Consider the following 17,427-nt stretch of genomic DNA (forward strand, 5'->3'; position numbering starts at 1 on the left):
GGAGTTGGAAACAACCTAAGTGCCCATCAACAAACGAATGGCTAGAGAAGCTGTGGTATATTCGCACAATGGAATACTATGCTGCATTAAAAAACAATTTAAAAATTATATATGGCAATAGTAAATTAACAGGAGAGCATGACTTTACTTAGAAATACGACAGTGGTTGCTTTGAGAAGGTAATAGACTCACAGATAATTTTTTTTTAATTCTTTCTAATGTTGCTGGAATAAAAATAACAAAATTGAAAAGAATGGCAATCTATGTGGATTAGCCAGGACCACATGTGCAGTGGTTTGACTGTGGAAATGAAGACAAGTATCCTAATTTTCAAGTTAATATGCAAGTTCAGGAAACAAGACATCATAACTTCCTCTTGGTCTTCACAACACTTTAACATGATGTCTTGGTTTCAAACCTGTCAATAAATTCCCAGTGATGGCCTAGTAACTGAATCACTGATGAATACTAATTGTAGAGAGAATAAAGGGAAAACTTACTGTTATTTGTTGGTTCAGGAAAGCCAGCCTTTGGACTATTCCATCCTTTGTTCTCCCCCGTCTGAAAGAGTAAATCACTTGTTTAAATCCAGAGAAAGAGGCTTATTAAAATTTTTTTTAAAAGTTGATTCATCAGTTAAGCAAGGGCAAAGGGCTCTCATGTGGTCATTCTGCTTATTCTACCTCTAATTCCAAAGACACTGGGCAGAAGAGTAATGTAAACAGTGTCACCTATCTTTTCTCCACAATTTAAAATAATTTATTAGTCCCTTCTGTTTTTAATCTCATTTACGGTTATATGTCAATGCACTTAGAAAGCCCCCTACTTCATATGCGTATTACAAAGAGCATACTTTACATCACACAGTTTTATAAAACCTGTATGAGGATCTAAAGGAAGGAGGGTGGGAGCAGAGGGATGAGAATTTGATGGGTGGAGGGAAGAGTACATAAAGGAAACGGGAAAGATTTGGTGTGAAAAAAAATATATATGAACTTTGTAAGTAACCAACATAAAATTAAACTGTTATTTAAAAAAATAATGACAGGAAGAACTGGTGTCTTTGAGCTGTGATGATGGAGAAAAAATAAATAATTTTTATTCAAACAGTAAGCAAAAATTATCATCACAGTGCTAACATAACTGGAAGAGTGTTCTTATCAATCCTGAGGTTGTGGAGGTTGTTGCTGTTGTTGTTGTTGTGTGCCATCAAGTTGCCTGCAACTCTTTGCAACCCTATGTACAACAGCCTAATAAACCCTGCTCTATCTTGTGTCAATCTCACTCTCTCCGACACACCTAGCCCCTTATCCCAGTCACTTAATCAGTCCATCTCATGGAGGGTCTTCCTCTCCTGCGCTCTCCCTCCGACCTCCCAAGCATGATGTCCCTCTCCAAGGACTGGTCCCTCCTTACAGTAAGTATGTCAGATGAAGCTTCAGAATCCTTGCCTACAAGAAGCAGCCTGGTTTAACCCCTCAAGAAGAAATTGTTCTCTTAGCAGCCCACAGTATATTCAATTCTCTTCTCTAACACTACAGCTCAAAGGCATCAATTCTTCTATCATCCCTAGTCCTTGTCCAAGTGATTGCAAAGACCATGGCCTGTATCTGGCACATCTTAGTCTCCAGAGTGACATGGTTGCTCTTCTGTAATTTGGAGAAGTCTCTTAACAGCAGACTTTCATTGCAATACATCTTTTAATTTGCTGGTTGCTGGTGCCAAGAGTGTTGACTTTGGAGTCAAGCAAACTAAAGCTGTTAACAATCTCAATCTCTTGATGCTGCCAATTGGCCAAGAATTGAGACTCTTTGTCTTCTTGATATTGAGCCTCAATCCATATTGAAGGCTTCAGTCCTTGACCTTCTGCAGCAAGCACTTCAGGTCCTCCTCAGTTTCAGCAGGAAGGGTTGTGTCATCTGCATAACGTAGATTGTTGATCAATCTTCCTCTAATCCTGGTAACACATTTCTGCTCATTGAGAATACCAATAAAGATTCTACCCTATCCATACAGGGAAAATACTATGATAAGGTTACCAATTTGATAATTACACATACTGAAAATAAAGTTCGACCTTAATTTAAAACATGTAATATACTGACTTTTTGCCAGATGATCTGATTTGTGTTTGGTAACACAAATCCATTCTAAACCCTTTTAGCTGTTTTGTTTGTGGTTTGGATTTTCTTAAAACTGTAGTAAAATGCAGACATGATAAAATTTGCTATTTTACGTGTATAATTCAGTGACATTATTTATTACATTAATAATGTTATCATCACCACGATCTATTCAGAAACTTCATGACCTCAAAGAGAAACTCAGAACTCCTTAGTGACTGGATGCCCTTTCTCCCTTCCTCCAGCACCTGGTAATTTCCTTTTTTTGTTTTTAATATTAACTTTCTTGTCAAGTTATTGTCAAGACAAGAAAATCTAACTGAAGGGGTCTATTTATCAAAGGTGTGTATTAAAATTTTTGGTTTAAATAATCCAAAAACTCAGTCCTTCCATTTATAATTTACTAGATCTATCCTATGGCTTCATTCCAATTGTTTCCATCCCTCCACTTTTCCTTTTCCACATTCACAACCCTTCTACAATGTGCCTTTACTCTCAAGTAATTGGCCAGACCACATGTGTCAGTACATATCCACCCTTCCATGTTATTTTGTACAAGAAGAGGGCATTTAACTGCTAAGCCTCTTTCCTCCTCAGGATAGCCATCTGGGGCCGAAGATGTGTAAATGTGGGTTCCAAATCTACCTATCATGACTGGAAGACTTTGATTCTGTGTCAGTCCAGCTAACCAACTGCTACCTGAATTTTAATAAATGGTAGAGCCTGGTTTTTGAAGGCCAAGTTCTGCTTCTTGGCATCCTCCATTTTCCTGGCCACCAGGGGTCTTGATCACTCTGGCTATTGCCAGTTTCTTCAGCCTGTCCACTAAATTCATCTTCAAGTGGCCAACATCAGGAGGGTTCTGGGAAGGGCTCACTACATCTCCTGGAAGAATGTTTCATCTGGTCGGGTGACCATAAAAGTTTCTAGAAACATGAATTTATGATCTATTTTTAACCTCTATAAGTTTGCCTAAATATAATTATTAAGTAGAATTACACACTATCTTTTCCTTTTGTGCCTGGCTTATTTCACACAGCTTATTTTTTCCCCCCAAAGTCCATCCATGTTGTAGTGGGTATTAGAATTTCATTCCTTTAAATGGCTAGATAATCCATTACATAAACATATTTTTAAAATCTATTCATCTGGCAAGCTCTGGTGGCCTAGTGGCAAGAAGCTGCACTGCAATCTCAGAGGTAAGAGGTTCGAATCCACCAGATGCTCTGCTGGAGAAGGAGGGACAATCTCCTCCTGTACCAATCAGATCCAATTTGATGGTACATACACACACAAAAATAATAAAAATAAAATTAAAAAAAAGAAATAATAAAAAAAGAGATATCCTTAAAAAAATCCATTCATCTATTGATAAACACCTGGACTGAAATACAAATACTTTGACATAATATTATAATCAAAACAGTAATTTAAAAAAAAATCACTCATATACATTGTGTTTCATTCATGTATATTGTTTTATAATATTTTATATATATTTTATACCACAATATACCATATTGTGTTTTATTTAATTAGTTACTATTGATCAATACCTTTTATCATCTGATCTCATTTTCATTGGTGATGCTCTCATTTTGTAGAGTGGGATATACTGAATTACTCCTGGGGGAAAAAATACTTCCTATCGTAATCAATATTTTATGTTAACACATGTCAAAGGTCAAATGGATAAATTAAATCTAGATATAAACACAAAAGCCATTCTAGCAAGAATTTACCAGGGTTCATTTCTTGCTAGTAGTGCAACACATTATAGAATACATCATCAGAGCTGCTCATAAATCTTAACAGGGGGAGACTGCTCCCCTTTCTCCCACAGAGCTGGTGGATCTGAACCACTGAAGACGAGGGATTGATGGTTAAAAGCACAGCAATCAGAATTTATTTGTATTTTCTTTTTACTACTTGAGTTAAAGTTTACAAGTATTATTGGGTTTTCACTCAATGATTCCTAAGTATTTTTTGTGATATCAATTATCAATGATTAATGTAATTAATGAATAACAAGGTCTAACTGTTTTTTAAAACATTCTTTTCATTGCATTTCTTTTTTTTTCCCATTATACATATATGGTGAACAAGGAACAATACCATGAAAGATAACAGAGAAGTAAAAAGAAAACAAAGAATTCTGAGAAATAAGCTGGGAGTATGTTACAAAGTCAACAGCTTTACATTTTCCATTTCTGTCAGTGGAAAAGTAGATAGCATACTTCTCATGTAGAAATCCATGCGAGTCATTAAAAAATGGAAAAGGATCTTCAAACAAATAAAGAAACAGAAATCCAAATTCTATACTGAGACAATGCATCTTTCAAAAATGAAGGCAAAAGATTTTTGCCTCCCCCCAATAAACACTGAAATAATTCAAGGAAGGTCTCTTAACATATGGAATAATGAGCTTCAGTTAAGGGTGATGGTATAATTTGGTTTAACAACATAAAGAATATAAATAATATCACTGCCCTGTACATGTGAAGATTGTCAAAGTACCAAATACTTAGATATGCATATATAACCCTGTGTGTGTGTGCATATTTACACACTTACTACAATTAAAAAGAAGGCAGTTTAAAAAAAAAAGAAGGCAGTTTAACAAGTTCATAGTATATATTAATATATGAAATTCAATTATATTTCTATATACTAGAAAAGGAATTAAAAATTAAAAAACCAGTATCATTAAAATCATCACCAAAAAATATAATCTATACTTCTTGTAGTTGTTAGGTGCCATCGAGTCAAGTATGACTCATAGTGACCCTATGAGCAAAAGATCTGAACCCTGTTCTATCCTGCATCATCTTCACACTTCCTGACACACAAGAGCCCACTGCAGCAGTCACCACGCCAATCCACCTGGTCAAAGAATTATAAAAATGTGTACAGTATCTATATGAAAGACAAAAAAATATTGATGGGACAGATTTTGCAATATTCGTAAGATGTCAATTCACAACAAATTGATCTATATTTCAATACAAACTCAACTAAAATCCAAGGGGGAAAAATGCTAGGGGAAGGAGGTATAGAAAGAAATTCTAAAATGGCTTTGGACCAGCCAACAAAATATTTCAAAAGCAGAGAAAAGTTAAATTTCTCTCACTACTTGATTTCAAGTCTTACTAAAACACTGTAATAACAAAGATTGAGTTACAATAGCATACGAACATATATATACCAATGAAGAGAAGAGGAAAAAGAATCCAGAAACAGATGAACACATATATGGGCAATCGATTTGCTACTAGATGCTAAGGACATTCCATGGAGAAGTTCTCTCAACAGACTAAGACAGTATTGTTGTCTCAACAAACAGTAAAGGATGTGAGAACATCTAGATAGTTAAAAAATAACAACCCCAAATTTCACATCTATGTAAAAAATTAAGATTCCTCAGAATTCAAAATTAAGGATAATTTTTTAAAATCTGGCAAAATAGACATCATCAAATGAAAAAGTTTGATCTTCAAAAGATATTGCTATGAAAATGGAAAGAAAAACCACATAACAGAAGAAAATGTTTTCAGACTAGAGTGGTAGTTGTCAGGTGCACCACTGATTAGCTCCAACTCAAAACAACTCCTTGTACAAAAGAGCAAGAGAGCCTGATCCTGTTCCATCTCTGCCACAATTAAGCCCATTGTTGCAGGTACTGTGTCAATCCATCTCCCTGAGACTGTTCCTCTTTTTTACTAACGCTCAACATTCCAAGTATTGATGTCTTGTTATAGGGACTGGCCCTTCTGATAACATGTCCAAAGCACATCAGACACAGCCTCACCATCCCTGTATGAGTAGTTTGGCTAAACTCCTCCCAAGACAGATTTGTTTGCACTTTGAGAAATACATGGTACATTCAATCTTCACTAACACAATTTGAAATTATCAAATCTTAGATTTCCCTTTGTTACTATTCAACTTTCATGTGTGTGGGTGTATGTAGAAACACGTATTTGTTATTGTCTGCCATCGAGTCAGTGCCAACTCACAGAGGACACTAGAGCAGATTTTTAAAAGCTGCTTATTACATGGGAAAAGATTGCCCATCTTTCTCCTGCAGAGCAGCTGGTGGATTTCAACCCTGTGCCTTTGGTTTGGCGGCACGCGAATGTGTGTGCTCACACTGTCTCACTCTCTCTCTATATATAGATATATAAATGATAGATAGATAGATAGATAGATAGACAGATAGATAGATAGATCCCCTGAGTTGTGATGGAGTTCGGTTCTAATGACTCCCTCAGAAGTTAGTTCTAATCTAAATTAAATACAACTTTTTAAGAAACTTTTCATCATTATTGCCTTTTTTTAAAATTCCTTTATTTTTCATTTCAATGAACATCTACAGATATTTTGGAATTCCATTCATTCATTGCTGCACCCCTCTCCCCGCCCCCCCCCCCCCCCCCCCCTTTGCTCCTCTCCTTCAAACGCAAAAGAAAAACTCCCTCATTGGTACACAATCCCCCACACACATCCCCCAACCCCAAATATAATCCACTCTACAACCCTCATTCCGTACTCTTACGATAAACATAATGTCCTAAAATATAACATATTCTCTCCCGCAAAGACTTCAATGCCGTAAATATATTTCCTTTTATAAATCTAATATTTGTCACTGGAGGTTGAGCTTATAGCCTTATCTTAATACATAAATAACAGAAATATACAAATCATAAAAAAATTACTGAGACAAGAGTTAAACAACACTGGCCCCTTTTTTAAATTGCAGTAATAACTCTACTTGTGGAAGGTTCTGGTTTATTCCTAGAAATAGTGATGGCACACAAGTTGTCTGCACGGGTCTTTTCATTCTCTTTTAATGTATTTCACTTCTTCCCAAATCTGCTTATTGAGTTTAGTAAAGCAAGTTCAGCAAGTAGCTGAAGCCTCTGATTGAGTTTGGGAAAGTCCGTTAGATCCTTTCATGGTAAAAAATATTTACAACTATTTTCCTTCCTTCTACTTGTAATTACTCTCTTCTTTGGCATTTCTTTTCTCTTTAAAATCCAGTAAGCTGTAATCATTTATTTTCATTATAATCTATGAGCTGTTCCACATCAGAGTTATCAGTTCTAAATTCACTGTTCTTGTCATATGTATACCTTTTCTAATGATCTTGCCCATTCTATTATCTTGGTCAAAGGCTTGGCGTGTGCTCATATACTCAGCCTTTTTCCCTATATCTGTTAATTTTCCTGTAACTTCCTCCTAGGAAGATGCAATGTTCCAGATACACTGATAATCATAAATACTGCTTGATATAATTAAAATCTATAATAAGCTGTAGACCCTCTGTACCTATCTGATGTAAACACTTATACACTTGTATCTAAAATTTATACAAACTCTTACTATTCAAGAAGAAGGACAATTTTACAGCTTGGAGTGAGAAGGCAACAATTTTGAAGATACTTCAAAGAAGATAAAAAGATGGCTAATAAATGCATTAATAGTCACTGTTAGTCACACATGTCAGAGGAGAGCAAAGCTCCACTGGGTTTTTAACCACTGATTTTTCCAAAGTTGATCACCAAATTTTGATGCACTTCTGAGTGCATCAACTTGAACTTCTAACCATTTAGCTGAAAAGCAAGAGACACTGAACCACACAAGGAAATGCAAAGTCAAGCTAAATAAAACAGTACCACACACCTACTACTGCCATCAGAGTTCAATACTGTTAATACCCAGAGCCTAAAAGAAAGTGGAGCCACCGGAAATCTTAAACATGGAGAAAATCTTACTATTTATTATAAGTTAAATATACACAATGTACTATAGGGATGTTGTTGTGTCTGAGCTGGAACCAACTCATTGCTGACCCTGCAGTGGGTTTTAAGAGGTAATAAACTACACAGGAGGAAACTGCCCATCTTTCTCCTGCACAGCAGCTAGTGGATTCAAACCACATGCCTTTGGGATAGCAGCGTACCTCTTAACACTCAGCCACCAGAGCTCCCTACCATAAGAATATGTATGCTTTCTATGAAGATGGCGCTGAAAGCAAAAAAGGAAGCCCCTTCCCATCCTAAAACTGAAGCCAAAGCAAAGGCATTAAAGGCCAAGAAGGCAGTCCTGAAGGGCATCCACAGCCAAAAAAAAAAGATCTGCACGTCACCCACCTTCCAGCGGCCGAAGACGCTGAGACTCTGAAGGCAGCTCAAATACCCCCGGAAGAGCGCCCCGAGGAGAAACAAGCTTGACCACTATGCCATCATCAAATTTCCCCTGACCACTGAGTCAGTCATGAAGAAGATAACAACACATTTATGTTCATTGTGGATGTCAAGGCCAACAAGCACCAAATCAAACAAGCTGTAAAGAAGCTCTATGATATTGATGTGGCTAAAGTCAACACTTTGATTAGGCCTGATGGAGAGAAGAAGGCCTATGTTCAACCTGCTCTGGACTATGATCCTTTGGATGTTGCCAACAAAATTGGGATCATCTAAACTGAGTTCAGCTGGCTAATTCTAAATACAAGTTTTTCTCACAAAGAAAAAAAAAGTACATATAAAATTCTGTTCATAAATGTTTATACTCACTGTATTTATTCCTCATAGCCCCAAATCAGAAACAACCCAAATGTCAGTAAATATATAAATCAATTCTGGTGCCTCCACATAATAAAATGGAATGAACTAATAAGAAACATAATACCTCGGATGAACTGCAAAATTATATTATGCTAAGTATTAAATCAGGCATAAAAGGCTGCAAAATGCATGATTTAATAAACAGAAATCAGATCAGTGCTTTGCCAGACACTGATGACAGGGAAAGTAAATAAGTTCAAAGGTTATTGTAAAACTTTTTAAGGAGGAGAAATTATAAATCTAAATTGTGGTGATAGTTAAATGAAGTATCTAGATTAAAACTTATTGGATTGCATCTCACCAAATCTGACAGAAGTACACAAGCACAGAATACTTGGTAAGAATATGTGTGTATATATATTTAACAAACTCTTACATAACATCACTGTATTTCAGAAATTATTCTGAATGCTTTCCAAATAATAACTTGTTGTGCAAGATGCCTTTGGGAAGATGACCATGAATCAAAAGTCTAAAGATTGAGATGAGACCTGTATCTTCTTCACTATCAACCTTTTGTGGGTTTGAATTTTTAATATGATGTATGTTTTACCTAGTTAAAAATAACAACAAACAAAACCAGCTCTGTATAAAAACTCTTCTTATGATTTCTTTTGAAAAATTGCTTTTGCCATGCTCACCATGTATGATACTGATAAACAACTTAGCCCTTTAATTCACATACACATATTACTACCAACAAATACTTAAAAGTCATTTCTCTTCCTCAGCGCAGTTATTTTCGTCTTTCTTTTTCCTATACCACCCAAACCCATACAAATCCCATCAGTTAAACTTGGCATATCTCTGGTTTCCTCTTTTGTCCTCTCTCGTTCTCTGGTGTCTTAGTGAGTTAGGAGTTGTGCTGCCAGCCCAAAGGCATGCCCATCAGTTGCTCAACAAGAGAAAAATAAATCACCTCCTGTGCAATTTACGGCCTCTGAAAACCTGCTGGAGGGTCAGCTACGAGGCTGTTTAGATTCAACAGCACATAACAACAACAGAACTACCTCTCTCCAGTGCTTACTTCATCATATTTACTTGAAAAACAAGGCTAGCTTCCCACATGGCCTCTCACCTTTATTCTCATCCTGATCAAATCCATTCACATTAAACATGTGTTCTTTTAAAAAGGCAAATCACATCAGGTCACTCTCATGCTCAAGTTTTCAATTAATGACACCTCAAAGTTTTCACCACTGTTGTTAGCTGCAGTGAGGGTGGTCAGGCATAGTTATCCCATGCACAACACTGAAACTCTGTGGTCTATGGAGATTGAAATAAAATTGTGATCTCAGTTCTTCCTGACTTCCCAGACTCATCCTTATAGATTCTGTACTACATATACAGAGCCCAAGATAGTGTGCTGCATTATTAAAGTTCCTCATCCTCATCCTGGAATTTGAGAATTAAAAGGAAAGAACCTGCTTAACATTTCTCAAGCTGAAAAAACTCAAAAACAAATTCAAGCCCTGAGATGCAATACTGAGAGATTCTCTAGGCAAAATCTCAAATGATCCAGGAAGCATTAAAAGAAGATGGGAGGGAGTACACAGAATCACTGTACCAAAAAGAGTTGGTGAACACCAAAATATTTCAGGAAGTACCATATGATCATGTCCCACACAATACTCAGTCTTAAATTAAAGATCAAGTTTCAGGTTTTTATTATTAATTAAATTAATAAGTGTCTGATATTTGTGGGCATACAATAAGTATTTTTCAAATTAATAAAAATAATTAGTTCAATTAATACCGCTTTTGTTTTATCTTCACTTTATAAATAATGGCTGTGAGGTTTATTTTGACACATATTTTTTAAAATCACTCAGCAATTTTAAGTCAATATAAATGAGTTAAGCTAAAGTAACATATACACAATATAAGAAATCCAGAAACTTGAACACATGTGAGGTTTCATGTTACAAATAAGTTTAAAAGAAGAAAAAGCACTGACTAGCCAGCTTTTAATAACAGAATTGAAGCCACTACGAACATCATATAGACAAATGATTTTTTAGTTACTTATAAGGATAATATAGATATTCAAAGTTATCTTTAAAAGACAAGTATAACAAATGTTTTAGAGAATAAGTTCTTACTCTGAACTTCAGAAGCATATACATAGAAACTATAAATAATCTCTTAAACCAGAATGTTATGTAAAAGTGGCCTGTTAATTTTGATAAAAACAGTAACTGATCAATTAATTTTCATTAGAATAAAATGTTATATAAAACTAATTTCCACATAAACACGTATTTTCTAAAATTATAATAATAAAAATAAAATTACATTAAACCAGGCCCTCTACCTAGCCATCTCTGAAACTTTGAATTCCGGGCTCTCTGATTCTTCCGCAAACAGAGGCAGGTGTTAGTGATGTCATTTACTGCTGCAGAAAAACAGGGGGCCAGGAACACAGATCTTGGCAGAAAATAAACACCCTCTGAGTTTACCTTTAAATTTAAAGTAAATAGAAAAATTACTTTATTGAGTGTCTATCCAATATAGTTCCGGCCCTAAAGGATCTTTATTTTCAGTGTTTTCAGCTGTATCCCAAGAAACACAGGGTAACAACTCCTTTTCTTAAAAGGCACAAATTAAGACTGCTTAACCAACCAACCAATAAGCTAAACTGGTATTATACAAAATAGAGCAGAAACATAAAACAAACTCTTTTAGTATCTGCTAACTGTAAGATTACAATATTCATTAATATTCTATCACAGTACCATATTAGATTTGTTTTATCTAGTACATCTATTTTTAAAAATATAAATATTCCTTGGCTTTAAGTAATGTCTTAACAGCTATTAAAGGAGATGGGTTAAGTTTGCAGACCAGATTTGTTAATTAACTCAATACTCTGACAGAAATGGGTTTAAAGACATGAAAGTTGAATTCTCACCTTGTCAAGTTGGTCCTGAAGACTCGTGGATGCTTTATAACCAAGCTGTAATAGCATTGCTTCTGCTGCATTTTTTTTGGCTATCTTTTTATTAGGTCCTGTTCCAGTAGCAACTTCATTGCCTACTTTGACCTGATAAGATGAAAGTAAGCAGGAATTCTTTAACAACATAGAGCGCTGTGTATTATTCTGTCTACTATCCAACTATATAAAGTTTAATTCATAGTACAGACAGCAAGACAGGATCTCAATTACGTACAAGTACAGATACATAGAAATATGAAAGAATGACCTTAAAATGTCAATGGGTGATTACCTAAGAATGGTGAACTTGAGATGATTTTTACTTCCTTACATTTGATTTCTTACATGATTTTTTTTTTTTATTTTTGTGTGAGTGTACCGTCAAATCAGATCTGACTGGTACAGGAGGAGATTGTCCCTCCTTTCCCGGCAGAGCATCTGGTGGATTTGATACATGATTTTTATACATTTCTGTATAATACTGGTATTTTAATATAGTCCTGAATAATATTTAGTAATTTTTATTTAAAGTAAATGGAGGTAGAGCCATTTACATTGGTGCCATTTAATAGTCAACTTGATAACAACTTTAACATTTGAAATAAAAGTAATGTCAAGCAATGGAATTTGCTATCTTAACAGAGGGAGGAAGAAAAACATGTCAGTTCAATAATCACTCATAAGAATCTTCTTAATAAACTAGAAAGAGACATTTTCTCAATAAAATGAAAGGCATTTTTTTGAACTACAATAAATCTACAACTAACAATATAGGGAGCTCTGGTGGCCCAGTGGTAACAAGCTGCACTGCAATCCCAAAGGCACACAGTTCAAATCCATTAGCTGTGCCTTGAGAAAGATGGGCAATCTCTTCCTGTGCAATTAACTTCCTGAAGACCCACACAAGGGTCAGCTATGAGTCAGCTCCAACTGGATGGTACACAACAACAATATATTAATTAGAAATTATGTAGAAATGCCCTCTATTCTTACCAGCACTTAACTCTAAATCCTAGGAAGAATAATAGACAAGACAAAAAAGAGAGGAAAAAAGGTATAAGAATTGAAGATGAAGAAGTGGTAGGAATGACATTATTTAATGATGAATTTTATATTCTAAAAATCCAAGTATGCAGAATTTACAAGAGAATTTAAGAAGCTCTCGGTCGACAAAAGTCAACTACATTTCTGTATTTCAGCAATCATAAGGCAAAGATAAAAAAATGTAAAGAGATAATTCATAACAAGTAATGATAAAATAGGGAGATCTGGTGGCCTAGTGGTAAGAAGCTGTCCTGCAATCCTGAAGGCACAGAGTTTGAAACCACCAGCAAGCAGCTCCAGAGGGAGAAGGACGGGCAATCTCCTCCTGTGCGATTAACTGACTCTGAAAACCTGCTGGAAGGTCAGCTGTGGGTTGGTTCCTACTTGACTGAACACAACAACAATGATGAAATACCTAAAATGTAAAAATCTTCTATGCAGAAACAATGAACACTGAAAAAAAATTAAAGGAAATATAAAATTAAGAGATGTATCATGTTTGTGGACTCAAGATGTGATAATTAACAATATATATTTACTTCAAATTTACCCCTCAATGATTCCAACCCCATACACATTTTCATAATAACCGATAAGTGAATTCCAAAATTTACATAGGAATGCAAAGTGCTAAGCCAACCAGGTTCATCTGAAGAACACTCACTCATCTGTGGATCTAGACTTACAAAGTTAAACACAAAGCAAAAAAGGTTATTTCTGTTTCTCAGGAGATACCATTAAAAAAGAAAAAAAATTACAAAAGTAAGAACTCACAGCTGACTTTTCCAGTGAATTTTCAGAGACTATATATCACATAGAAGACTGCCCATATTTTTCCTGTGGGACAGATTGTGGGCTCGAATTGCCTGCCTTTGAGTTGGCAGGGCAATTCCTTACCACTAGGCCACCAGAGTTCCAAAGCTAAAGTGAAATGCTGAATAACTTTCAAAGGTCCATATCCAGAATGTAAAAGCAAATTCCTATAAAGAACCCTGGCCCTGCCCAAGCAGTCAGTGGAAAAATGGGGAGGAGAGTAGAATAGACAACATATATCTGAAAGTCTGGTTACTTTCAGATTATATATCACTCAGCTGTACTGAAAGAAAGAAGAGAGAGAGGGAGGGAACTTCATGCCAGTATTTGAAAAGTTTTTTTTTTTTTTTTTTTTTTTTAGTATTTGAAAATTTTCAGTGCTAATACCCTGGTTCCTAGGAATAAATGGGTAAGCTGTTGTTCCTGTGTACCATGGTGTCGGAACCAACTCATAGCTGTCGTATCAAAGTGTTTTCAAAGGCTGTAAATCACACCAGAGGAGACTCCCCATCTTTCTACCATGGAATAGCTGGCGAATTTGAACATATGCCTAATGGGCTGGCAGCACAACTCCTTTTACAATTAGGCCACCAGACATTCCTAAGTGAAGAAGGAGTTTAATAAAATTCTGTAACAGACACTTCTAGCCAAACTTACCTTTTTTGGTTTTTGTGTGAAATGCTGATATTGGCAATTCTACTTGTTTCACATATATAGATCTGATATGCAAATCTGATATTCACACTTTATTTGTGCTGCTATTTCTATCACTAACTTTAAGCTTCAGTAAATCAACCACTTTCAAGGAACTGACACTAAACAACACAATGGTAACAAAAAAAGAAACCAGGTAGCAACATCTTCCAATCAACTAGTAACAGCTCTGTATGGATCTCACTCTAAGAAGCATGCATCTATAGCACACTTCACTCTCACATGCGTGGTACCAGATGATGAAACACTATCTCCTCCTTTACCTATGCTTACCTAAACCTTATCTCAATATGATAGGATAAAGTGTCTTGAATCCCCGTCTAGAGACAGCTCTGCCACTAAGTATCTTTCCCAGTGCTTGGTTTAAAGCATTTCCCTCTAGTGTCACAGGAGTGCTTTCTAGTTAAAAGATTTGGTCAGCAGCTATCCCACTGCTTGGAATAGACCCCAAAAGAATGAGAACTGAGACACAAATGGAGATTTATCACCAATGTTCATAGCAGTGTTATATACCATTGCAAGAACATGGAAACAGCCCCAAAGTCCAATCACAACTGAATGGATTGAGAAACTGTGATACATCCACATGATGGAATACTACAGAGCATGCAAGAGCAAGGATTTCGAGAATTACTACCTAACTTGGGAGGAACTGGAGAGCACTGTGTTAAGTGAACTAACTCAGTCTCAAAAGGACAAATATGATATAATAACTTTATTGTAGAAATAGAAAAATACTACTAAAATGGGTATGAGGATCCAAGGGGGGAGAAGGGGAGCAGACGGGTGAGGATGAGCAGGGGGTAATCATAGCGTTGCATGATGTTAAGGATAGAAGGGGGGGTCGGTAAAGGAAATAGGAAAGATTCAGTGTGAAAAACCATGTATATAAACTTCGAAAGCACCAGCATAAAATAAAAATTTATCTAAGAATTTTAAAAAGAAGGGGACAAGAAGCTGCACAGAAATCCCAGAGATATCTGGTTTGAATACACCAGATGCTCTGCTGGAAAAGGAGGGGCAATCTCCTCCTATACCAGTCAGATCCGCTTTGATGGTACACACACACAAAGTAATAAATTTTTTTAAAAAATTTAAAAATAAAAAAGAAGGGGGAAAAATATAGCTAAGCTATTTTACCTACTACTCCAGAGGTCATAGCACTTGCTAAAGTAAAGGGAAATAAAAGCTCAGTAAACAGTAAATAACTCAAAAACTTTTTTTACTGTTTATATATGCAATGTTACTGTTGACAGGTGCCACTGAGTTGACCAAGACTCACAAATCCCATGAACAACATATCAAAACCTTGCCACCAACAAATTAAAACCTATGTCACCCTCGCAATCTCTGCCACACTGAAGCCCACTGTTGCAGTCACTGTGTCAATTCCTCTCATTAAGAGTTTTCCTCTCTTTGATTCTCTACTTTTCCAAGCAAGTTATGCACAATGTTGTTGTTGTTATTGCTAGGTGCTGTTGAACTGATTATCATTCATAGCAACCCTATCCATACCCAACCTGAAACCTGCCCTATCCGGTGCCATCCTCATCATCTCTGAGACACTAGCGCGCATTGCTGAAGTCACAGTGTCAATCCATCCTGGGGGACTTCTTAATCTACCACTTCATCCCTAAGTCTATTTACTATTTCAACCTGATGTCATTTGGTTCAAGGTTTTTCTGTTCTTGAACTTGTCAAATTTAATACTTAACCCATTTCTGCACTCACCTAGTATCTATATCATCTGACTAATTCTAATTCTTCATTCTTTTAAGACTGAATTCTTTAAAGAGAGGTACACTTTTCAGATTCATTTTTTTCAATGTCAAGGAAGTCTGTACAGTATTTGGCTCACCACTTTTATGAATTCATTTTTCAGAATAAATTTTAGTATTAGAAGAAGGGTATTTTTTTTTTAAATTTTATTATTTTGTGTGTGTGTACCATCAAATCAAATCTGACTGATACAGGAGATTGCCCCTCCTTCTCCAGCAGAGCATCTGGTGGATTAGAAATATCTATCTCTGGGATTACAGTGCAGCTTCTTGCCAGTAGGCCACCAGAGCTCCCTTAGAAGGAGGATTTTGCTGAATGATTTTCATTCCTTGCTAATAAATACACTGGTCATTTTTTTAAAAAAATCACTACTAAATTCTTTTATAAAATCATTTTAATAAAATCACTTCATTATGGAAATCAAGTAAGCATGCAAGACAATTTCACAAAATCATCTCTCTAAAAAGTTCACACACTATTATAGGGCAGACTTTTTCCTTGAGATGTTAATTTTTATCTGAAAGAAAAAAGGGCTCAACTATTTTGCTATGCAGTAAAGTTAAAACTACAAATTATATTTATTTAAATTTAATAAATATACAAATGAATCGTCCTCAAAACACTAAGAAATAAAAACTGTTTTTATCATTTAACCAATTATCTTGTACTGAAGCATAAATAATATTTATATTTGCCCTATATTTATAAACAATCTAGAGACCTTAATCATAAGTAGACAAAGTAACATGATATAATAGGTTAAGTACTGATATGTAATTAGCTTTAGTTTTTATTTTAGCTTTGAAAATTAAATTATTCCTTTAAAAAAAGTACTAAGAAATTGGCTTTGGAAATAAATACCAAAATAATGTCATGAGAAATTTTCTTCTGTTTATCTGATAATCAAGACAAATAACTGCATCTATTTTAAAATACACAAATTTAACTCTTTTTGAAGTGACAGATAAAAATGAGCATGTTATCTCCAGATATTTTATTTCTGCATTATCAAAACAAATGATAACATTGCTTAAGTAGTTTATATAAACAGTCTTTTACTTGGATAAAGCTGCAGCATACTGTAATGAATCCACTGGGGCTTCCGGAAGGGGTAAAAAAACAATATGAATTCAGTGTGAAAACATTTAAAAGCACAGCCAAATATCCGCGTCTGACTAGAATGTTTATGAATACTCATAAAATGGAAGCTGCCTTAAGATACTCTACAACATTCTTTTTCCCCCAAAAAAAGGGGTACTCAATATGCTTCACAAAAAGGGAACTATTTTATAAAACCAGTTCTTATTCCTACAAAACGTATAACATTTAGGGGACTATTTTTAAATTCATGCATAGAAGCTTAAAGAATACTTGATAGCATTCTTCAAAG

At 35.4% G+C, this 17,427-nt stretch overlaps 1 protein-coding gene across 4 annotated transcripts in view; it reads right to left on the reverse strand.

Annotated features, from left to right (window-relative positions):
- Nucleotides 1-17,427, reverse strand: part of STAU2 (staufen double-stranded RNA binding protein 2) — a 380,463-nt gene that overhangs the window by 213,120 nt on the left and 149,916 nt on the right. For all 4 annotated transcript variants that reach the window (XM_006880466.1, XM_006880469.1, XM_006880468.1 and 1 more), the window contains 2 exons: nt 11,664-11,795; nt 501-561 (listed from right to left, as the gene is read on the reverse strand). In XM_006880466.1, coding sequence (XP_006880528.1) covers nt 501-561; nt 11,664-11,795 — 193 coding nt within the window. The remainder of the gene's footprint in view (nt 1-500; nt 562-11,663; nt 11,796-17,427) is intronic.

This window comes from Elephantulus edwardii, unplaced genomic scaffold (genome assembly GCF_000299155.1).
Source record: "Elephantulus edwardii isolate Elephantulus edwardi_28Jun2011 unplaced genomic scaffold, EleEdw1.0 scaffold00008, whole genome shotgun sequence".
NCBI lineage: Eukaryota > Metazoa > Chordata > Mammalia > Macroscelidea > Macroscelididae > Elephantulus > Elephantulus edwardii.